We start from the raw sequence: 24,598 nt of genomic DNA, 5'->3' as shown, positions 1-24,598 counted from the left end.
TGTTTGGTTATTTGTGTGATTTACACAGTGTTCTTGTTTTTATTTGTGCTCAGACACGATTACAGAGTGGTCATATTTTTGTCTCGCTCCATCAGAGTCACCGAATGGCCCTCCCTGATGCTGAAGTTCTCTGAGTTTGTGTTAGGTAGGAAACACCTGGACCTAGGTGCTAGGCGCAGGCTAACTCCTGTCTGACCCCTGTCAGGGAGGGGCTGCATTGCACTTTCTCATAGAATGTATAAAGGGCTCCCATAAGTCACTAAGAAAACAATCTACCCAATGAAAAATTAGGGAAGAATATGAAGAACAATTCACAAAAGAAAAAATAAAAATGAAGAAACACAAGAAAAGATGCTCCACCACATCCACAGGGAAATGCAAATTAAAATGGTAAAATACTGTCAGTACTTATTTAAATTGGTAGAGCTTTTTTTGAGGGGAATTTAACAATATCTACCAAAATATTAAATGTATATATTCCCTTGAACCAGGAATTCCATTTAAAAAAAATCCTTCACAGAGAATTATATGCACATGTACAAAAAGAGGATATTCATTGTAGTGTGTAATTGTAAAAACTGGAAAATCTAAATAACTGTCAAAGAGGAATGATGAAATAAACTCTGAATTTAAAAAAAAAAAAAAAAAAAAACTCAGGAAACTCCAGAGTGGAGGACTGCAGACACTGGCTACATTGAACAGCTTTCCTGTGCTGACTATCTATATAAAAACTAAAGCACCAGAAGAGTCATAGTAACTTGATATATTCAGTATTTTTTGAAGAAGACTTCATTAAGAAAATTTAAGTTGAAATTGTGTTTTTCATAGAAGCCTTGCCTAAATGGCATAAAGTTTAAGAATGTGAGCTGGAGCTAGAATACAACAGCCAGCAGCCAGTTCTGGCTCTTGAGCACTGGAAATACAGCTAGCCCAAACTAAGATGTCCTCTAAGTGTAAAAGACACACTAAATTTCTAAGACTTGGTTCAATATGAAAGAATGTATATATCTCATGGATAAGCTTCTATTAATTACAAGTTGAAATAACAAAATTTTGCATATACTGGGTTAAACAAAATATATTCTTGAAACTCATTTCTATTTCCTCTTACTTTTTTAATGTGGCTATTAGAAAAGGTAAAATTACATAATGTAGCTTGTATTAGAATGCAACTCAACTTCAATGGAATCAACTTCTTTCTGTCTAAATTTCTTCATCTAAAAAATGGGGCTAAGAGTTAACTATACTCAAAAAGTTATAAGAATTAAATGATAGGTTTTTAGTAGCCTTTATTGTAATGCCTGGAGCATACTAACTAGTCAAAAACCATTAGCTACAGTTTTTATTAATTATTTATTTAGAAATGTTCAACTTACAACAAAACTTACAATGGTTTTTAAATGAGCTAAACTTCATAACCAAATTCAGATATGCTCCCTGCTGCTGTGAGTAGATAATTTATTTCTAGTACATGAAAAGTAAATAAAATAAAAGCAGATACCAGGGCAGGTAAGATGAGCTTCACAGGTGCAGGTAAGGAGGCAGAGTAACGCCGAGCCTTCCTCACAGCAAACTTCTCAGTAGGGAGAGATTTCCCGGCAATTCTCTGCTTCAAGCTGTCCACCTGTCTGTGAAGAGCCCCAGCCCAGCCCCAGAGAAAGGTCATGGCAACACATACATTATTTGTACCTGTGGATTCCACAGTGAACTTCACAGACCACCAGCAGCAGCAGCAGCATCACCTGGCAACCTATTTGAAATGCCAATTTTTAGGCCCTACTCTAGACCTACTGAATCAGCAACTCCAGGGCTGGGGCCAAGCAATCTAGACTTTGATAAGCCCTCCAGGTGATTCTGAGGCACACTCAAGATTGAGAACCACTGACTGACACATATTTCTTTCCAGTCAACTTAGCTAATGTCTTAAATCTATCAAACACAGTCCAGGAAATCTTGGTATACAACTGGCGATTTCTACGAGTTAGCCGGAAAGAGTCCAAAGTATTTACTTATGTTGTGGATATTCAGGGAGAGAGAAGAGGGTACACTGGTATATCGCCTATTCCTATTTGCAAGTATTACACAGATCTATAAAATAATATGGCTCAAAAGATAGCCATCAATTAACGTATACTTTAAGAAAATGTTTCCCAAGCACAGGTTGTTTGGGAAATAATCAGCTTAGGATATGTACCATGTTTACAAACTTCCTTTTAAAATTCTACAGAATTCCAATTATGAAATTCATAAGCATGTAAAAATGACAGTAGGATGGGGAGACTACATGTTCCTGGGAGCGCTTTCTTATGCGTAATTTTATGAATGCATCAAACAAGTCGCTGAGAAAGAATTCAAGGAAATACACAATTACATCACTGAAAGAAAAAATAACATGAAATAATATGCCTCCAATATGAGTCAAGCTTGTGTTAGGTTAATTCCGGGCAAAATATGGAGCTATGGATTTTAAACTAGACTGTCTCATCATTTTTATTCATTACCGTCAGTGGAAAAGGCAGTGGAAATGTGAGGTGGGGGTCAGAAGAAGGGGTCAGAAGCATGTCTCAGACAGGAACCCTTGTAGTTTAAAGGTAACAGCACCTTTATAAAGAGACCATTCACTGTTAGAACTCTCATTATCCCAACAACCTAGAAGCTATGACAGAGCAAGACCTCAAAGCTTTCTCTTGAAAATAAAAATGATCACATCTTTCACATAAATTGTTTTGATAGGGAGAAAACTTAATCTGCAGTGGAAGAAAGAGAAGGAGATTTAAAAGATTTTAATGTATCTTAATATCCCCTTCCATTAATTGTTGTTTCTGTAAAATAAGGAAATGAACTTTACAGTAAAAGGTGACATTTATCATGTTGATGTTGATGCTACAGTTAACACACATGGTCATTTTTTTTTTGGAGACAGAGTCTCACTCTGTCTGTTGCCCAGGCTGCAGTGCAATGGCGTTATTTCAGCTCACTTGCAACCTCCACCTTCCAGGCTCACGCAATCCTCCCACCTAAGCTTCCCAAGTAGCTGGGACTACAGGCACATGCCCAGCTAATGTTTTGTATTTTTAGCAGAGATGAGATTTTGCCCCTTTATACCCTCAGGGCCTTTGTTATAGAAATAGTGTCTCACATACCTGAATAAAGTTACCACATTCTCATTAGTGGCTACTACATCCTCCTCTGGAAGCATAGTCAAAACTGCCGCTTTCAAGAACACATAAGTTGCCTTGAGAAAAAGAAGGAGCTTATTACAGAACATCCCTAGGTACATGACATTTCTACCTTTCAAATCAGGAATGACCTACAAGTCTTCCAGATATAAAATTAGAGGCATTAAAGAAATCAGAGGAAATGAAATCTTATATTCCCTGTTCAAAATGAGAACAACTCTTTTCAATTATCAATAATTTAAACCGTTTTCCTATTATACAACTACAGCATTCATAGGTGAGAAAGTGGACAGAATGAACAAGAAAAAATTATCTCATTGCCCCCCAACTTCTCATAAGTGGATCAGAATTAATTTTCATTACCATGAAAAGCCTGGGCATTAGGGCACTGGGAAGTCTACACAAAATTATCAAGATGATTAAGATTTCATAACTTTATAAGTACAACTCATTTTCAGAGATAAAACCTCATGTTTAAAATAACTCTTTGTTGTTGTTTGAGACAGGGTCTCACTCTGTCACCAGGCTGGAGTGCAGTGGTGTGATCATAGCTCACTGTAGCCTCAAACTCTTGGACTCAAGCTATCCTCCTGCCTCAGCCTCCCAAGTAGAAGGGACTATAGACATGTACCACCATGCCTGGCTCATGTTTTTACTTTTTGCAGAGCTAAAATCACGCCATGTTGCCCTGGCTAGTATCAAACTCCTGGCCTCAATTCATCTTCCTGCCTTAGCCTCCCACAGGCATGAGCCATTGCGTTTGGCCCTGAAAAGAACTGTAGATGGCTTTTAAAGCATGTAATGCTGAGGACAGTACCTATAAATAGTGGGTACTTAAGGCACATTTCCTCCTTTCGTGGATCTCTAAGTTGAGAAAACACTGTGGTATTATACTACTGAGCAAACAGTCCTAAATGAAAATCATCCTGGCCATGTATTATCAAACAGATGACATTAATGAAAGTATTGCACTTTACCTTGGACCATTTACTCTCTTTGCAAAGCAGATCTGAATAGTAATATGCCTGCATCCAGTTTTGTTGGAAAACATTAATCCACATTAGCTCCCAGTAGCAGAGATGGTGAAACTGTTTCCATTCTTCTTGAACTGAAACGCATTTTCGAAATACTTCTTGTGCCTGTAAATCAAGTACATAAAGTTGATCATCCAGATATTAGACAAGGAGATAATAACCTAATGGAAAAATACATAAAACACTTAGTACAAAAAGGACAAAATTCTCACTCATTAACCTCTCAATATGATGATATGTTCTTTTCCTTACAGGCAATGATACAGTTAAGTTCTGCCTCTTTCTTTAATTTTGTGAGAGGGCCTTGACACTTTGTAACGTGGGAGTGAGGAGGTTCCATTCCAAGGAAGATATCAAATGCAGAAATCATTTAAGAAAAGACTGACAATAAAGTTAGAACTTCCATAGGACAAAACACTGTAGGCAAAGTTACAGGCAACAGACAGGAAGAAGATGTCACTATCTACATAACTGGCAAAAGGTTAACTCTTTTATCATTCATCAGTTTAATAAAATTCTGTAAGAAAAAGAAAACTAAACAGGAAACTGGCAAAGATGTAAATACCCAATCAGAAAAATATATATATAAATGACAGATATACATGTGGAGAAATTTGTAAACTAGGCAATATAAACTTAAAACTTAGATTCTCATTTTTAGCCATCACATAATGTCCTGAGCTGGCAAAGAACATTGGAAAAAAATATTTTTATATGTTTACTGGAGTTTACATTGGATCAATCTTAAGTGAGGAGGGCAATTTGGCTGGATTTATAAAAATGCAACCACCTTTTGGCCCAGGAATTCTACTAATCATAATCTGTCTTCTATAAATATACCTGTGTACAGAAATATACATACAATGATGTTCACAACAGTTTGTAGTGGCCAAATGTCTATGGACCACTTTAATAGGTATAGTATATCCAACCCATGAAATGAAACCCAGCCATCAAAAAGAACAGGAGACATTTAGGTATACTGACCTGGAAAGAGATCCAAGACATATTGTAAATATAGAAAAAAAAAAATCACAGAAAAATACATGTTTGATCCCATTTGTGTGGAAAAAATGGTTTGTGAATGTATATACATAAATGGCTCCTTACTTTTCTACTTCTGACCCCGACGCTTCATTTTTTGAGGGAATTGGTGAATAATTTCCTTTGATAAGGAGCCCACACGTAGTAGACGTGCATGTCATGCAGGGGCTAGATTCCAAAGTCAGTGTGTAAGGCAGAAATTGGTAAGAGTCACAGTTTCTTGAAAATCTCTGAGCTTGTCATATGGTACACATTATCCTAAAGTGCTTAATGTACTCTGTGTATAAATGTAGACTATATTCAGTAATCCACTGCATAGATTTTATATAATAGAATGTATATACAAGTTAAAAGTTTTGGCTTTTTACTTATATTGTTTTTTTCTTTATTTTTGTCTAGTCCACATAGCTAAGTTTACTTTGGTTGAATGCGTAGGTTGCAGCTCTACCACCATACAGACAACTCCCCCAAATAACTCCCGAATAAATTACCTCTTCAAGATTCCCTTTCAGCAACTCTATTCGGGCATGATAAAACAACACGAGTGAGCCCTGCAGAGCAAGGAAGAAAACACACCATTCAACAGTCAACACTGGCTGATTAATTACGGTTGAAACATACACTTTGAAATACTGAGCGTACATTTGGAAACTGCTGGAGGAAGGGTGCCAGGAGACGCTCTGCTTCCGCAACATTCACTTCTCCTGTACCTAGAAATTTAACAGGAAAAGCCTCAGTCTTCATAAGACATGGGGATATTTATAACCAGCTCTCCACATTTCATTAACATATAGTAAAGACCTACTCATGGAAAAGATGAAAACTATTATTTCATCATTTTTATATCTGGGGAATAAAATAAAGACCAGTCTCACCTATAACTTTAGTTTAAGAAAGCTCTAGGACACACTAATTCTTAAGAATGCAGGTGGCTGTCTCAGATTCCTAATTGGAATTTCTGGTTTTAATAGCAATATTAACTTATTTAGCCCAAAATTTCATTTTCTGCAAAGAAAAGAAATCTAATGTATGATAAAATAGATCACCTTAATATAGAAATTTTAGCTGAGAACAGATGAAAATTATTTAATGAAAGAAACTACCCTACTCCCTCTGCTAAATGTCACTATGACAAAGGACACTATTTTCTACCTTTATTCAAAAAAAAAGTAAACAGATATGAACTACTAGCTCTTGCTGATCTTTCTAAATTTTTACTTACTCAGATTAAAAACAATCAACTTTTTGTTTTGTTTTGTTTTGTTTTTTAATTTAGAGACAGGATCTCGCTCTGTTGCCCAGGCTGGATCCAGTGCAGTGACGCGATCATAGCTCACTGCAGCCTCAAACTCCTGGGTTCAACCGATCCTCCCACCTCAGCCTCCCGAGTAGCTGGGATTACAGGTGTAACCCACCAGGTCTGGCCAGATAATCAATGTTCAATGAAACAATCTAATCCAGATCTTACCAAGTATTAGGGAGATGTAAGTATGAAAAGCTAAGATGGTTAAACAGCACAGTGCAGACCTCATGCTCCTTCCTGAAGCACCTTCGCGTAACTGCAGGAGGCCCAACTCCTATGGGAATTTAATGCATTTTAGAAAGAGAACATTACTGGAAAATCATATTCAGAAACTTTGTAAACATTTTTACATATTGGGGGGTTACAAGTACAGATTTCATATATTATGCTGTGGTGAAGTCTGGGCTTTTAGTGTACCCATCACCCCAAGAGTGAACACCATACCCAAGAGAGGGTAGTTTTTCAACCCTCTCTTCCCCCACCCCTCCCATCTTTGGTCAACTATTAAGAAAGCATAGGAAACCACGTGAGAGTAATAAGATCTAGCAAGAAGCAATATTAGCAACACATAATTTTTCATCCAAGAATTTGGACAACAAGGGTGAACATTTTTAACTTTCATCAGAAAAACTATGTCTAAGTCCTGAAAAACATGATCAAGAATCAAAGGCTTATTTTCTGTCCCACAAACAAATTGCCAATAATTATCAAGCTAGTTATGCAGACATGTTGCATTGCCCTCATATTTAATAAATGTTTTATCTTCCCTGTCAAAATTAAGATAAAATTAAATTTGTACCCTATTTCCAGAAAATCCAATAAATTCTAGTAGTCTGATAATCCTTGCTGGTAAAAGGGACAGCATCTGTAAGAAAAAAATATACAGTGTACTTATGTCTTAGTGTTTCTAACTGCAAACAAATCTAAACTAACAACTTACAGTTTTAATGCTTCAATAACATGAGAAATTGGGAACAAGTTTTAACCATCAGATATTTCTGTGACCACATATTGTAACAATCACTTACGAATTAATTTCATTTAGCTAAGACAATGAACCTTTAAAAAGTTTTTTTTAAGCCTGGTCTTTCCAGGGTTCGCTATAGAATACTGGGACCTTTGATGTGGTGTGATGAAGTGACAAGAAGGCAACCCCTCAAAGCGCCCACATCCAGGCAAGGTTTCTTAGTTTCCTTTCCCAGAAGCAAAAATCAGTCATAGTCTGTGTGATGTGTAGACACCACCCAGAAGTGGACAGCTGCAGCACTACCACTTCTCTCTGGGATATTCCTGAAGGACAGTGGTGAGGGAATATCCTTCCAGTAGGCAGAACCCTGGGCAGTGCACCTGGTTATGCACTATGATTGAAAGGAGAAATGGCCAGATGTGCAATTATACGCTGATTCAGGGAATGTAGACAATGGTTTCGTTGGATGGGTAGGGGCTTGGAAGGATCATGATTGGAAAAGTGGTGACAAAGAGGTCTGGGGAAGAAGTATGTGGACAGATCTTTCTGAATGGGCAGAAAATGTAAAGATATTTGTGTCCCATGTGGATACACACCAAAGGATGACCTTGGCAGAAGAGGATTTTAACAACCAATTGGATAGGACGGTCCATTCTGTGGGTACCAGTCAGCCTCTTTCCCATTTATCACCCACAGGCTCATGAGCAAAGTGGCCATAGTGGCACATACACTCATGTGTATACTTCTCTTGATCACTTTATTTTCTCACGAATTCCAGTGAACCATCAATAAAATTTAAAAATCTCTTAATCACATATTGGAATTTGACGGATTACTACTCAGACTTCATTTCCTCAGGGATCATCAAAAATCGTTCCTCAAGTTACACTGGTCCCTCAAACATTTTCAATTCCAGAGCCTTCGTTGTCATTGCAACAATATTTCTGCTGTGGAAATGGAAATGGATTCCACTGTTCCTTGTTACCAAAAACCTTACTAGTCTATTCAGAGTACCACACGCTTCCCTTACATTTTACAATCCAAAACTACTCTGAGCATATGTGGAACTTTATAACACACTGGGTCACAATGCCAGAAAACTGATCCCACTCTAGCTGCTTGTCAACCAACCCAGGGAGAGGTTCAGGGTGAGGTTCAAATGCAGTGGAAAAGGCACAGAAAACCTTAGGTTCTTCTGCAAAAGTTCTGGTTTCTATACAGTGATTTCCTTACCAAATTAAAGGCCCCAGTGCCAAGCTTGACACCCCCTTCAAACTCATAGAAGAATTCCTGTTGAAGTTTGTTCTTCTGAATTTCATGCAGGATAGAAAGACATTCTCTGGATTGAAGAAAAAAAGTGACAGTGTAAGTTGACCATGACTCTGAAAATAAATATTAAATCAAATTTTACACTTACACCCTATAAAATAAATGTCAATAATTAAAATACCACCAAAATTTTAAATGGATGATGCCATGCTGAGTTTACTCTTAAGGATACTAGGTAATAATCATCAAGGAAAAAGGAGATGCTCATTTTTACAGTGTCTAGCAGGACCAGTGTTTCTGGACTTAAAGAGAGGGTTCATCCACTGGCAAGCACCAGCCAGGAGCCGCAGGACCACAGGCTGCCATCCCACAGCTTCCGGCAGCATCTTACGGCGGACTCCCTGGGAGGGCTCAGCTCTCAACCACTGCATACACTGCAGCAACCTGAGGAAATGTGATGCTACTGGCAAGAAGATCTGAATTTCAGTGTGACTGCCATTGTCTCAAACAGACCAAATAAATTAGGGCTTGGGACCAGGACAGACTGAAACAAGAAAGCAAAGGCCATCACAATGGCCCCATCTGTCCTCTGCTTCCTTCCTGCTCCATCCGTGCAAATCTTTCCAACCTCTCACTTCATTTTCTATGTATTTCTCTCTTGCCTGTTCACATCATCTTCAAAAGGCAAATATTTAACCAGAGAAATACAAATTAAAACAATAACAAAAATATAAAAATTGATAATACCTGGGAATTGCTTATCAAATTGACAAATATATTTTTTAATAGTAAGGAATAATGAGATATCATGAATCACTTGGTGTGATGCAATTATAAAATGTGCAACTACACTTGTGATCCAGTCTAGCCGAATATTGTTAATCTGAATCTAGCAAGCCTATAGACCTAACTTCCAGTTTACAAAAAATGTAAGGGCTTAGAGAGTCAATTCAGATGCCCACCAGCCTACAAGCATCCCCTGCTGTCATTTCCCCTGGGTCATTTATTTTTTATTATGGTGTATTTTGCCAAGATAAAATGATGAATGTTTATTTGGTCAGCTCAATCAATTTCTTCTGATTTCTGATTTTATGCCATGGTTAAAAGGCCTTTGAAACTGACATCACGTACCTAATGATATCATTTCTATGGTATTTTTGCCATAGAGTCATAATCTGAATTTAATCATGAAGAAACGTTAGAAAAGTCCACACTGAAAGATGTTTTACTAAATAACTGGCCAGTTTATTCTTTTAAAATGTCAGCATCATTAAAGACGAAGACTGAGGAACTATTCCGAATGAAAAGAGACTAAGGCAAGACATGACAGCTAACCTCGATACCCAGGATTCCGGGTTGGATCCTGAGCCAGAAAAAGGGCACTGATGAGACAACTGGAGAAATGTGAGTGAAGGTCATGGAGTAAATATTAATACTGTATCCATATCAGTTTCCTGATTTTAATAATTGTACTGTGCTTCTGCAGAATATTAATATTTGTAAATCTGAGTGAAGGCTATATGGAAATTTTTTGTAATAATTTTCAAATTATTTCAAAGTGAAAAAATAAAAAATAAAGTTTAAAGCCTTTATAGTTAAGAATTATAAAAATACTTTATGTTTCCTGCTAGAATTATTTTTAAATCTTTTAATATTAAACCTATATGGACTTTTTTCATCTTAATGATTTTTCCATAAAATGAACAATTTTCCCAAAAACAGTTACGAAAGTACCTATCTTTCTTCACTGTTTTGAAAGGGCCTATCTATACAAAGGAATTTAGTATATTTTGAATTCCCAGGTAAGTGTGTGTGTGTGTGTGTGTGTGTGCGCGCGTATGTAAGTCCATGTGTGCACACACACACATGCTGTCTCTTTCAAAAACCCACACGGTTCATTTCACTGATATGTAAAGGCATACCTTGTTTTATTGCACTTTACTGTATTGCACTTTGTGGATACCGTATTTTTTACAAATTGAAGATGTGTGGCAACTCTGTGTTGGGCAAGTCTACCAACACCATTTTTCCAACAATATGTGCTCACTTTGTGTTTCAGGGCCACATTTCAGTAATTATCATAAAATTTCCAAACTTTTTAGTTATTACTGTATCTGTTAATGATGACCTGTGATGGGAGATCTTAAATGTTACTACTACTGTAATTGTTTCAGGGTGCCATGAACCACACCCATATAAGAGGGAAAGTTATCAATAAATGTTGTGTGTGTTCTGACTGACAGGCTGTTCCTCCATCTCTCTCCTCCTCAGGCCTCCCTATTCCCTCAGACAAAACAATATTGAAATTAGGCCAATTGGTAACTCTACAGTGGCCTCTCAGTGTTCAAGCGAAAGGAAGAGTCGCACCTCTCTCACTTGAAATCAAAAACTAGAAATAATTAGGCTTAGTGAGGAAGGCATGTCAAAAGCCAAGACAGGCTGAAAGCTAGGCCTCTTGTGCCAAACAGTTAGTCAACTTGAAAGTGCAAAAGAAAGGTTTTTGAAGAAAATTAAAAGTGCTACTTTAGTGAATGCACAAATGATAAGAAAACAAAACCGCCCTATTGCTGATATGGAGAGAGCTGTAGTGATCTGGATAGAACAAACCGCCCACAACACTCCCTTAAGCCAAAGCCTAATCCAGAACAAGACCCTAACTCTTCAACTCTATAAAGGCTGAGAGAGGTGAGGAAGCTGAAGAAAAAAATGTTGGAAGCTAACAGAGTTTGTTTCATGAATTTAAGGAAAGACATCATTTCTATAACAAAAAAGTGCAGCCGGGTGCGGTGGCTCACACCTGTAATCTTAGCACTTTGGGTGGCCAAGGCAGGCGGATCATGAGGTCAGGAGTTTGAGACCAGCCTGGCCAAGCATGGTGAAACCTTCTCTACTAAAAATACAAAAATTAGCCAGGCATGGTGGTGCACGCCTGTAGTCTCAGCTACTCGGGAGGCTGAGGCAGAAGAATCACTTGAACCTGGAAGACGGAGGTTGCAGTGAGCTGAGATCGTGCGACTGCACTCCAGCCTGGGCGACAAAGGGAGACTCCATCTCCAAAAAAAAAAAAAAAAAGTGCAAAGTGAAGCTGCAAGTGCTTATGTAGAAGCTGTAGCAAGTCATCCAGAATATCTAGCTAAGATCACGGACAAAGGTGGCTGCACTAAACAACAAATTTTCAATGTAGGCAAAATGGCCTTCTATTGGAAAAAGATGCCATCTAGAACTTTCATATCTAGAGAGGATAAGTCAATGCCTGGCTTCAAAACTTCAAAGGTCAGGCTGACTCTCGTTAGGGGCTAATGGAACTGGTGACTTTAAATGGAAGCCAGTGTTCACTTACCATTCCAAATATCCTAAGGCCCTTAACAATTGTCCTAAATCTACTCTGCCTGTGCTCTATAATTAAAAAAACAAAGCCTGGATGATAGCACATCTGTTTACAGCATGGTTTACTAAATATTTTCATCCTACTGTTGAGATCCACTGCTCAGAAAAAAAAGATTTATTTCAAAGTATTACTGCTCACTGAAAATGCACCTAGTCACCTAAGAGTTCTGAAGGAGATGTATGCGAGGATTATATTGTTTTCATGCCTACTAACACAACATCCATTCTGCAGCCCATGGATCAAGGAGTAATTTCGACCTTCAAGTCTTACTATTTAAGAAGTACATTTTATAAGGCTATTGCTGCCATAGGGATTCCTCTAATGGATCCAGGGAAAGGAAACAGAAAACCTTCTGGAAAGGATTCATCATTCTACATATCATAGACAACATTCATGATTCATGGAAGGAAGTCAAAATGTCCACATTAACAGGAGTTTGGAAGAAGTTGATTTCAACCCTCATGGATCATTCTGAGGGGTTCAAGACTTTGGTGGAGAAAGTAACTTCAGAGGTGTTAGAAACAGAAAGAGAACTAGAATTAGAAGTGGAGCCTGAAGATGTGACTGACTGCTGCCATCTCATGATGAAACTTTAATGGATGAGGAGTTGCCTCTTATGGATGAGCAAGAAAGTAGTTTCTTGAGATGAAATCTACTCCTGGTAAAGATGCCATAAACATTGTTGAAATGACAACAAAGGATTTGGAATATTAAATAAACTTAGCTGATAAAGCAGCAGCAAGATTTGAGAGCATGGACTCTAACTCTGAAAGAAGTTCTCCTGTGGGTAAAGGGCCATCAAGTGGTATTGCATGCTACAGAAAAATCTTTCATGAAAGGAAAAGTCAATAGGTATGGCAAACTTCACTGCTGTCCTTTTGTAAAAAATTGCCATAGCCACCCCAACCTTCAGCAACCACCACCCTGAATGTCAGCAGCCATCAACATGGAGGCAAGACCTCCACCAACAAAAAGATTATGACTTGCTGAAGGCTGAGATAATTGTTAGCATTTTTTAGCAAAAAAGTGTTTATCAATTAAGGTATGTATATTTTTTAGACATAACGGTATTGGCAGACTTAAGACAATACAGTACAGTATCAACGTAACTTTTATATGCACCAGGAAACCAAAAAGTTTGTGTGACTCACTTTATTGCAATATTCACTTTATTGTAGTGGTCTGGAACCCAAAATATCTCTGAGGTACACCTGTATGTCTTTGCCTCCACAGGCCTATTTTAATTCCTTTAGTATTTTTAAGTTTTGATGACTAAAACAGCAATTAGCACTGAATTTAACATTCGTTTATATCTTCTAAAAATATTTCACAAAGAAATCTATACAACAGCATGTCAGGTACCCAAGATCTACCACCCCCTTCCAGGATTTTGAATGAAACACAATTTTGTGAAAGGATTTTCAGTGAAGTACCTCTTAAAATACTAAATTTTGGTTCTGCTACCAGGAATGGTAGGGTGGCTTATGTTAGATTAACTTTCCCACAAATAACTATTATAAATTCTGGAAAAATACAAAATATACATTTAAAACATATTTTTACACAGTGGAAAATGATGGGAAAAAAGTAGGAGTCTCAGGAGAGAAGAAAGTAAGAATGGGGCAGAAAAAAAAAGTTTGAAAAATTATGACCACAAATTTCTCAAAACCACACTTAGGCACATCATAGTCAAACTACTGAGACTCAAAGATACAAACTAGTCAGTCTTCAAAAAAGCCAGAAGAAAAGACACATTATGTATAGGGGAACAACAATACAAATGAAAACCGAGTAACAGAGGCTTTAATACAATAGGAAGCCAGTTTTAAAGGGCTGAAAGAAGGAATGAAAACCCATCGACTCAGAATACTATAGTTAGCAAGAATAACCTTGAAAGAAAAAGTAAAAAGTAAATATATTTTAAGATAAATGAAAACAGAATTTGTTGAAAGCTAACACCCTATAAGAAATGCTAAAGGAAGTTCTTCAGTCTGAAAGTAAACAGGAAATATATTTACCATTTTGAATAAGAATATGAAAAATGGTAAGAATATGGGTAAAGAGAGAAGACTATAACATATAACTGATTAAAGAGAAAGTCTGACACTGTATTGTAGGGTTTATAATATATGTAAGTCTGCTATACATCACAAAAATAGCACAAAGGGCCGGGTGCGGTGGCTCACGCCTGTAATCCTAGCACTTTGGGAGGCCGAGACGGGTGGATCATGAGGTCAGGAGTTCGAGACCAGCCCGGCCAATATGGTGAAACCCCGTCTCTACTAAAAATACAAAAATTAGCTGGCCGTGGTGGTACGTGCCTGTAGTCCCAGCTGCTCGGGAGGCTGAGGCAGAAGAGTTGCTTGAACCCAGGAGGCAGACGTTGCAGTGAGCTGAGATCGCACCACTGCACTCCAGCCTGGGCAACAGAGCAAGACTCGGTCTCAAAAAAAAAAAAAAAAAAAAAAAATAGCATAAAGGACAAAATGCGGTAAATGAAATTACACTTTTGCAAAGTTCTTACAATTTATGTCCAGTGCTACAATATTAATTCTAAGTTGACTGTAATAAGTTAAAAAGAATATTATAAACACTACAGCAACCACAAAAAAAATTAGAGAGTACAGCTAAGAGAATAACAGTTTTTAAAATGTTATTAAAGCAAAAGAAGACAGCAGGAAAAAAGGGGAAGAGAACAGATGAGGCAAAGAGAAAAAGCAAAATGGTAGTCACAAGTGCAAACATATCAACTGCCCAGCTATGTGCATCTACAAGAAATACAATTTAAATATTTAAAAATACAATTTAAATATGAAAACAAAAATAGGTTTAAAGTAAAAGAATATATCCCATGCAAAGACTAATTATAAAAAGCATGAGTGCCTATATGAATACTCGACATAACAGATTTCAAGACAAGGAATATTATTACCACAGTTAAATAGAGACATTTCAAGATGATGAAAAGGTTAATTCATTAGGAAGACAGAACAATTATAAATACATATTATAAAAGCCTAACAACAGAGCTCCTAAATATATGAGGCAAACACTGACAGAACTAAAGGAAGAAAGGGATGACTCCAGATTCAAACTTAGAGCCTTTAACACTCTGAGTAAATAACAGACAACTGGATAAAAATCAATAGGGATATAAACAACGTTATGGCCACCTCAGCTGAACATTTCCATCTACTGCAGAAAGTTCTACTGGGCAGTGCTGCTCTGGAGTCTGAACCAAAGATCTTACTATAAATTTAAATTTATAAATTGTTCTAAGGAGAGAGTAACTAAAATTACCTAATCAGAAATTATGTCAGTAGCTTTATTTTCAGCTAATTTGCTCTTAAAATTGTATTTAAACTTAAATTCTGTTGTCCTATAACACTGAATACACACTCAGCAAAAAATCAAGTTCATTTTTACCAACACCAAATAAAAAATCCTAGTCAGGCTGGGCACGGTGGCTCATGCGTGTAATCCCAGCACTTTGGGAGGCCGAGGCGGACGGATCACGAGGTCAGGAGATCGAGACCATCCTGGCTAACACAGTGAAACCCCGTCTCTACTAAAAATACAAAAAATTAGCCGGGCGTGGTGGCGGGTGCCTGTACTCCCAGCTACTCGGGAGGCTGAGGCAGGAGAATGGCATGAACCCAGGAGGCGGAGCTTGCAGTGAGCCGAGATTGCACCACTGCACTCCAGCCTGGGTGACAGAGTGAGACTCCGTCTCAAAAAAAAAAAAAAAAAATCCTAGTCAAACTTAATTTAGGAGAATTGTGAAGAACAAAGGAGTAAACAGCACAAAATTATTTACAAACTGCATCTTACTTTTTAACTTACTTATATATTTGGTAACTTGTTCTAATTTTGAGTCCACCTTTGATGAAGTTGATCATATTTTCATCCTGAAAATAATTCAGTTAAAAAATTAGATTATTTAGCAAAAAATTTTAAATTGTCCCCACAGTTGTGTGTTTGTGTGATTAGAAAAACAAGAACAAACAAAAAAAGTATTTTGAGGACATAATTTTGAAATTAACACATACTCTTGCTTTACATTTAAAAGTTTTTCGGGTAATTTTTCTTCCACATTAGAGGACAACAAAAAGAAAATACTTGTAGAATCCTTCAATTATTTTATATTACTAAGGAGGTAATCCTCACCAATTAGGGGCCATATGGGGTCCAAATTATTTTAATAAACATTGACATCTACTGAGCAATTTTCTTCTGGGTTTAATAGAATCTAAAATGGATGACTTTAACATCCTGCTCTAAGGCCAAACCTTCCAGTACATTACACCCAGTAAATGGGACAATGGTTCTTCTTTCACAGAGTACTTTAGCAGTCAGAGTCTATTTAATGTTGCGAATTTTACTCACACACATTTCCAGGCCCAAAATAACTGGTCTGGTTTCTGAAGTGGCTGTCACTACTATGCAATTTTGTTTTAGGAAAACACCACCACTTCAGTTCTGTTTATCTGATTGTCATTGACCATAAAATTGAGGCTGTTGGCCTAGATGAATGGCATTTTTGGGATCAGCATTCTAGGATTCTAAGACCATAAATTACATCAAATAACCATTTGAAGGAAGTTACTCTAATAGATGGTACTAGTGGAGACAGTCCTATGTTTTGCATATCCAGAGAGAAAGTTTTTCTAGTCTATTGATATTAGAAAGATGCTCTGGCCAGGCGCGGTGGCTCACGCCTGTAATCCCAGCACTTTGGGAGGCCGAGGCAGGTGGATCACGAGGTCAAGAGATCGAGACCATCCTGGCCAACATGGTGAAACCCCGTCTCTACTAAAAATACAGGAATTAGCCAGGCATGGCGGTGGGTGCCTGTAGTCCCACCTACTCAGCAGGCTGAGGCAGGAGAATCACTTGAACCTGGGAGGCGGAGGCTGCAGTGAGCCAAGATCGCACCACTGCACTCCAGCCTGGTGACAGAGCGAGACTCCATCTCAAAAAAAAAAAAAAGAAGAAAAAAGAAAGATGCTCTGATATGTATTTCTCGTGTACTTAAGCATCCTTCTGTAGCAAAAGAAAAACTGAATTTCATTTACTAATTTCATTAATTACTTAAATATTTAATGTTCTAATTATTATAAGAATCAATAGATATGAAATTCAGTGTTTATCTTCTTAAATTAAGGAAACTTATGATTATATAAAATCCAATACCAACCAGAAAAGAATTTCTTAAATTAGCTTGAAATATGCCTCAAAAAAAAAAAAAACCTATTTCATTTCAGGATTCATCAAACTTAAACTTAATGCCTATTTTATACCAGGCACCCAAATGCAAAAACAGATGAAAGTAATACAATATGTTAAGGGAGGGCGTCAAGAACGGGGAGGGAGCCATGCACAGGGACAGAGTCATGCACGGGGATGGGATCATGCATGGGATGTCATGAGAACACAAAGTAGTGGCATGGAGAGGGCTAGATATGCCTCCTGGAAGCATTGGCGCTTTAAGCACAAAAATAATTAGAAACTGGCCAGGTATAGAAAGGCAAAGCAGATGTGAACTTTGTAAGCAAAGTAAAACTTAAGTGGAAAGACAGGGTGGCATTAAGGATCATGACGGGTTTGGCCATGTGTGCATATGTAATTCCACACTGCTGAAGAATCTATTGCAAAGAGAATGACCAAGGAGTTAAGAAAGCTACCTCCAGCCATGCTACTCAAGTATGCAACCCCGTCAGTGGCTTTCAAGGACACCTGTAAGGTGCGGGGGGTGGCGGACGGGTAGGGAACATAGAGAGGAGGTACCAGTTTTGTTTGAAAAAGTATCCCCCTCATTTGTGATATTCTGATAGAGAATACTGCCATACTCAGTCAGAGCTACTGAATGCTGAAGCAGAGAAGTGACCAGGTTAGAGACTCATTTTTAAAAGGGTACTCAACCCTCAACTGGCAGAATAGGGCATAAGCTGAAGGTAAAAGAAATTAGAGAGGGAGAGTCACTAGGTTGCTGTGCAGTCCAGCAAAGAGTGGATAAGCACTTCTTCTAGAACAACGATAGGAAGAGACGGAGCTGCACAATCTTTAAAAGGCTAAAGCAGCATGAATATAAAAGTGATTGGGTGGGAGGCATGAGGAAGAGGGGACAAGCATGAATATCTCTTTAATTTCAAATCCCCAAATATAAAATAAGCCTTCAAATCCCAGATTTGATTGCCAAATCCCTGTTTGGAAAACAGAAAAAAACTTGGGCCTCCAGGACTACCATTATGATGCTTACTGAGGCAGTAAGACTGTTGTTATCAACCAGCCTTTGTAATGTCTGGGTTTTAGGAAACAGGGTCATGGGCTACAGTGATTCCATTTTACTAAACCAGAATCCAACCCAAGAGGTAAACCTCCAGGAAAAGAAAGAAGCAACTGTCAAATAATTTAAAAGATTGTGGCCGGGCGCAGTGGCTCACGTCTATAATCCCAGCACTTTGGGAGGCCGAGGTGGGTGGAACACCTGAGGTCAGGAGTTCGAGACCAGCCTGACCAATATGGTGAAACCCTGTCTCTACTGAAAATACAAAAATTAGCGAGGCATGGTGGCACACATCTGTAATCCCAGCTACTTGGGGGGCTGAGACAGAAGAACTGCTTGAACCCAGGAGGTAGACGTTGCAGTGAGCTGAGATCGTGCCACTGTACTCCAGCATGGATGATAGAATGAGGCTCCATCCACCCCACCACCCCTCCCCAGAAAAAAAAAAAAAAAAAAGATTGCGAGTGAGGAAGATTTTCCATTTCAAAGTTGAATTTCTTTCTGATTTCTTCAATCTCTACCCCACCTCACCCTCACTGTAGCCATCACTAACACCCATGAAGCCATTATGTGAAAATTTATGTTTTACAGAAGCATTGGAAGATACACAACTAGGCAAGGTACTGACTGTATCAGTTCCCAGAGGTGAAATTAAAATGGCTCATAAGAAAAGGATTGTTTAGTGACTTCTAAAAACTGCTCTTCCAAAGGAAGAAATAAAAGAAAGGAGAATGAGAATATAGAAAGAAGGGGAAAAATAAAATTTGAAGTGTACATGCTATGCATGCATAACTGAACTTGACTGAGGCAAGCGGTGTAACAGGGGACACTTCCTCTGCCCGGGCCACTCCCATGGGCGGCCTCTACCAGTAGAAAGCGCAAAGGAGAATACTCTCCCGGTTTTCACACAGATGCATCTTAAAATTAGATGTGACAGTTGCAAAGCAGTTTCTTTAAAGTTTCTTTTTTGTTTTTGAGACAAAGTCTTGCTCTGTCACCCAAGCTGGAGTGCAGTGGTGTGACCTCGGCTCACAGAAATCTCAGCCTCCCAGGTTCAAGTGATTTTCCTGCCTCAGCCTCCTGGGTAGCTGGGATTACAGGCGCCCGCCACCATGCCCGGCTAATTTTTTTTTTTTTTTTTTTGTATTCTTAGTAGAGACAGGGTTTCACCATGTTGGCCACGCTTGTCTCGAACTCCGGACCTCAGGTGATCCACCCACCTCAGCCTTCCAAAGTGCTAGGATTACAGGTGTGAGCCACTCTGCCTGGCCTAAAGTTTCTTTAAAGACACAGTCTTTAAAGGGCAATGATTCCCAGTGGAGTGCAATTTGAAATAGATTCTTAAGTGCAGTAGAGGAGGAACAAAGCTCTCTAGCATCTTTTTTCAGCGAGTTTATCAGAATAACAAATATTTGCCATCACAACTCTAAGTCAAAAGAACTGAAGCTTTGACATAGAATGCACCATATTTTTCTATGCAGCACTGGCAGTCTTCCCAGCCAATACGAATTCCAAGCCAAATATTCATTACCTGCACAAACGTGAGTGCAGCTTTCTGTAGGAGACACTCGGCATAACAGATTTCAGCATGCATTTCCTCTATGAAAAACAAATAAAATTATATTAAGTAAAATCACACATCCAAAGTGATTGCTCTGTGATGTTCAGGAAAGACTGGCAGATAAATGAATCCAAGAGAGACCCCAAAACTTAGACTGCCCTTGTGCTTCCACAAAAGCGGAATGATAACCCCAGTTCTCACTCTGTCAGGGAGATTTTCCTGGAATGTGCGAAGTGTTCAGGGAAGTCATCCCCATTCAAACGTAACTGCAAAGAGTCAGTCACTACGTATCAGAGACCCAAACTCAACTCACAAGGGGAAATGAACATTTAAAAGCACTTTTTAAAAAAAGGAAACCACTTATTTTTTAACTTAATTAGTAACATAAAACTTTGGCTGTGTGTGGTGGTTCACGCCTGTAATCCCAGCACTTTGGGAGGCCGAGGTGGGTGGATCACCTGAGGTCAGGAGATAGAGACCAGCCTGACCAACAGGGAGAAACCCCATCTCTACTAAAAATACAAAAATTAGCCAGGCATGGTGGCACATGCCTGTAATCCCAGCTATTCGGGAGGCTGAGGCAGGAGAATCGCCTGAACCCGGGAGGTGGAGGTTGCAGTGAGCCGAGATTGAGCCACTGCACTCCAGCCCGGGCAACAAGAGTGAAACTCCATCTCTAAAAGAGAAAAAAAAAACGAAAAACTTTAACACAGTTTTAAAAGTTGAAAAAAACTAAATTAAATGTATGAATGCTAGCTTCCAAAATATGAAGGTATGGTAACCATGACACTAACCAGACACATTAGCTACCTGAAAAGAAAGCAGCAATTCTCTAGAGCTCGGTGAAAAAGAAACGTCCTGCATGGCCACGCTAAGACTCCACACACATGAAGACCTGATAAAAAAGAGGTAGCACTATCCCAGTTTTAGGCTAATTTGATCATGTAGATGTCTAGCACAAGAACAAGGTACTCACAAAAAGGGGTTAGGTGAGGCTCTGTGCATCCCAGGGACTTGAGGAGTACCCCAAAACACACACCCTAGCTTCCCAACCATCCATTATACATGCAGAGGATGGAGAGACAAATCTTTACTTTTTTCCATACACAAGTCAGCAGATTCTTGCTCTATCCATGGGATGCAAAGTGGCATGATATTTAAGTAAATGAGCCTGGGGTATTTAATAGCCTGGGCTGCTAAAAAGGCTCTGCCATGTACGAGCTATAGGACCTCGTCCCCTCTCTGCTGGTTTCCTCATTTATAAAGGCCACTAACACCACCTCTAGTTCACAGCTGAAGGATCAAATGAAGCGCTGCACATAGAGCTCATGATACAGAGTAAGCACTGGATCAGTGCTAACTACGTGCACTGAGATTACTGCCCATGGATCCATGTCACTGCTTTTTGGTAAAAGCTCAGAAAGCAGAAAGCATTTTTATGTGGAGTGTGACTGAAAATAGGGTATTTCTATATTATTGGGATTACTGCTAAATAGACTTAGATGACAAGAAGTACTTTCTTGCAATTATACACATAGATGCCACCCCCACCCTGCACACACATACAACCCACTGGTTCTCACAAATTGGTTCAAGTTCCTGCCATGCTCATATTCCAAATGTTTAATTTACAAAGAAGCACCTCTGCAGCTAAGGTCTCCAACAGTACACAGAAAGATAATGTGTATGGCCATTAACAGACCAAACTTGAGGAGTTACAGCCTGCACATCCACAGTCAGGGTCTCAGTCCTTCAGAACACCTCTCCTCAAAGTTTGCCTAGTGATTTTCTAGCTGTGTTCAGCGGGATACCAACTGGTAACTTATTTTTAGCCAGTCATCTAAATATCCTCTTCCTAGGTAATTCAGTAACAGTGTGAGAACCAGGAATTACGAGCTATGAAAGTCTGCTCAGGAATACAGATTGCTGGCTTGGGGTACATGCAGAGGGGATGAAGTCCGTGGTGGTGATGGCAGCGGTGGGTCGGGGGCGGAGGGGAGTGCGCCGGTAACGGGAGCAAGGAAAGCCAAGAGCACCCTCAGGAAAAGCCAGTCAAGGGAGGAGACATCAATGAGGCTGGAAGGGTTAAGTCAAGGCTCAATTATAAATGGCCTTGAATGTTAGAGTCTGCACTTGATTCAGGAGGCAACAGTGAGTCAGTCCCTGCAGAGATCTGAGCAGATGGGTGGGCAGATCAGGGTTAAGTGAAAGATGAACAAATTTAAGAGCAGCATGGGGATGTGATAACAAGGCAGACAGAAAAGGCATGAGAGTTTGAACTTTGTATTCTACAAATAAGTATCTGTCATATTAAATCCCTTTCACATCCTAGGCACTCATTGCATTTAAATATCTGTTTGTAAAGGCAATTTGAAACCCATTTGGGGAAATCTGCCAGCCACAAGACAAAAGAACTAGTATGTTCCATATTAAACCCATGAAAAGTTTAATGAAATATACTCACTCCTGTAGACAACCAGACACTCAAGGATGTAAATGAAAATTACCAAGAGGAAAAACAAATCACACACTAAAGCTACAATGTTTTGACATGCTCCCTTGAACACAAAGTCTGTTTGGGTTGCAGTTGACAGCCAAACTCACTAAGAATAAAATACAGCTTAATTTATAAAAGTCTTATTCTTTCACTGTGGTTGATTTACACTGCATAGTTCTTTAGTTCTCAATATTAGCCATTAGGCACTTATGAGCAGGTAACTACCAGAATATCTCTTAATTATAAATTCCTTAGTCCACAGGAGTAAATATCTTCATGATGCACTGAAATAATGTTAGCTAAGCACTGCTTTTAGATATGAAAGTCTAAATAAACCTGTATTTCATAATAGGCTACAGTCACAAGTTTATTAGTTTATTTTTTTATGTAGAGACAGGGTCTTGCTCTGTCACCCAGGGTGGAGTACAGGGGCATGATCTGCACTCACTGCAACCTCTGTGATATGGTTAGGCTTTGTGTCCTCACCCAAATCTCATCTTGAATTGTAATCCCCATAATCCCCTTGAATCAAGGGTGGGACCTGGTGGGAGATGTTTGGATCATGGGGGTGGTTTCTCCCATGCTGTTCTCATGACAGTGAGTGACTTCTCATGAGATCTGATGGTTTTATAAGGGTTTGACAAGTTCCTCCTACATGCACTTCTCCTTCCTGCCACCTTGTGAAGAAGGTATCTTGCTTCCTCTTTGCCTTCTGCCATGATTTTAAGTTTCCTGAGGTCTCCCCAGCTGTGCAGAACTATGAGTCAATTAAACCTCTTTCCTTTATAAATTACCCAGTCCTGAACAGTTCTTCAGAGTAATATGAAAATGGACTAATACACTCCACCTCCTGGGCTCAAGGGATCCTCCCACTTTAACCTCCCGAGTAGCTGGGATTACAGGCACAAGCCACCATGCCCAGCCTATTTTTATAATTAGTAATTTTCTACCTTATTCCAGATTTCCTAAAGTGCCATTGTTTGAAGACATTATAAAAACATAACAACACAGTATCATCTATCTTCAAGATGACTAACACAGAAATAATTCATTATTTCCTTCATCCGTATATGACACATTTCACGCCCTTCTCTACTTGCCTACAGGAGAAAGTGTGGGTTACAGTGGAAGAGTTGTGGCTTAGGGAACGGCAGATGATCAGTTAACCCTACTCTGCTAGGTGGGGAATCCTGGCCATTTGTTTATAACTCTGATCAGTTCCAAGTCTACAAAGAGGAGGTTAGATTGGTTAATGTTAAGAAAAGCAACAAGGACCGTATATGGCACATACAGGATGCTTTTTAAAAATGGAGGATTATCGGCCAGGCGCGGTAGCTCACACCTGTTATCCCAGTACTTTGGGAGGCTGAGGCGGGCAGATCACAAGATCAGGAGATTGAGACCATCCTGGCTAACATGGTGAAACCCCATCTCTACTAAAAACGCAAAGAATTAGCCGGGCGTGGTGGCGGGCACCTGTAATCCCAGCTACTCGGGAGGCTGAGGCAGGATAATGGTGTGAACCTGGGAGGCGGAGCTTGCAGTGAGCTGAGATCGTGCCACTGCACTCCAGCCTGGGCAACAGAGTGAGACTAGGTCTCAAAAAAAAAAAAGGAGCATTATCATCTTATTTTTCAAATTATTATTATTATTATTTTTGAGACAGAGTATCACTCTGTCGCCCAGGCAGGAGTGCAGTGGTGCAATCTCGGCTCACTGCAACCTCCACCTCCTGGGTTCAAGCTCCCGCCTCAGCCTCCTGAGTAGGTGGGACTACAGGTGTGCACCACCATGCCTGGCTGATTTTTATATTTTTAGTAGAGACGGGGTTTCACCATGTTGGCCAGGCTCATCTGGAACTCCTGACCTCGTGATCCACCCGCCTCGGCCTCCCAAAGTGCTGGAATTACAGGTGTGAGCCACCACACCCGGCCAAATTATTATTATTATTTATACTCATACAAAAAATACCATGTCATTCATGCCAAAACGCAGCTAAAAAAAAATCTCAAGTATCAGCCTTCTTACTAAAAGGAAAAAGGGAGGCAGAGGTCAATGGGCCACTAGAGG

At 39.2% G+C, this 24,598-nt stretch overlaps 1 protein-coding gene across 5 annotated transcripts in view; it reads right to left on the bottom strand.

The window, feature by feature from the left end:
• TTC39B (tetratricopeptide repeat domain 39B) overlaps positions 1-24,598 on the bottom strand; it is a 141,609-nt gene that overhangs the window by 16,994 nt on the left and 100,017 nt on the right. For all 5 annotated transcript variants that reach the window (XM_032138262.2, XM_058431720.1, XM_032138263.2 and 2 more), the window contains 10 exons: positions 20,002-20,069; positions 16,028-16,092; positions 8,761-8,866; positions 7,360-7,425; positions 6,726-6,834; positions 5,900-5,967; positions 5,749-5,808; positions 4,157-4,318; positions 3,144-3,235; positions 1,502-1,628 (listed from right to left, as the gene is read on the bottom strand). In XM_032138262.2, the coding sequence (XP_031994153.1) occupies positions 1,502-1,628; positions 3,144-3,235; positions 4,157-4,318; positions 5,749-5,808; positions 5,900-5,967; positions 6,726-6,834; positions 7,360-7,425; positions 8,761-8,866; positions 16,028-16,092; positions 20,002-20,069 (923 nt within the window). The remainder of the gene's footprint in view (positions 1-1,501; positions 1,629-3,143; positions 3,236-4,156; positions 4,319-5,748; positions 5,809-5,899; positions 5,968-6,725; positions 6,835-7,359; positions 7,426-8,760; positions 8,867-16,027; positions 16,093-20,001; positions 20,070-24,598) is intronic.

Source organism: Hylobates moloch, unplaced genomic scaffold, assembly GCF_009828535.3.
Source record: "Hylobates moloch isolate HMO894 unplaced genomic scaffold, HMol_V3 SCAFFOLD_19, whole genome shotgun sequence".
Taxonomy (NCBI): domain Eukaryota; kingdom Metazoa; phylum Chordata; class Mammalia; order Primates; family Hylobatidae; genus Hylobates; species Hylobates moloch.
Note: the sequence above shows the minus strand (reverse complement) of the source record. Positions and strands in the feature narration are given on the sequence as shown.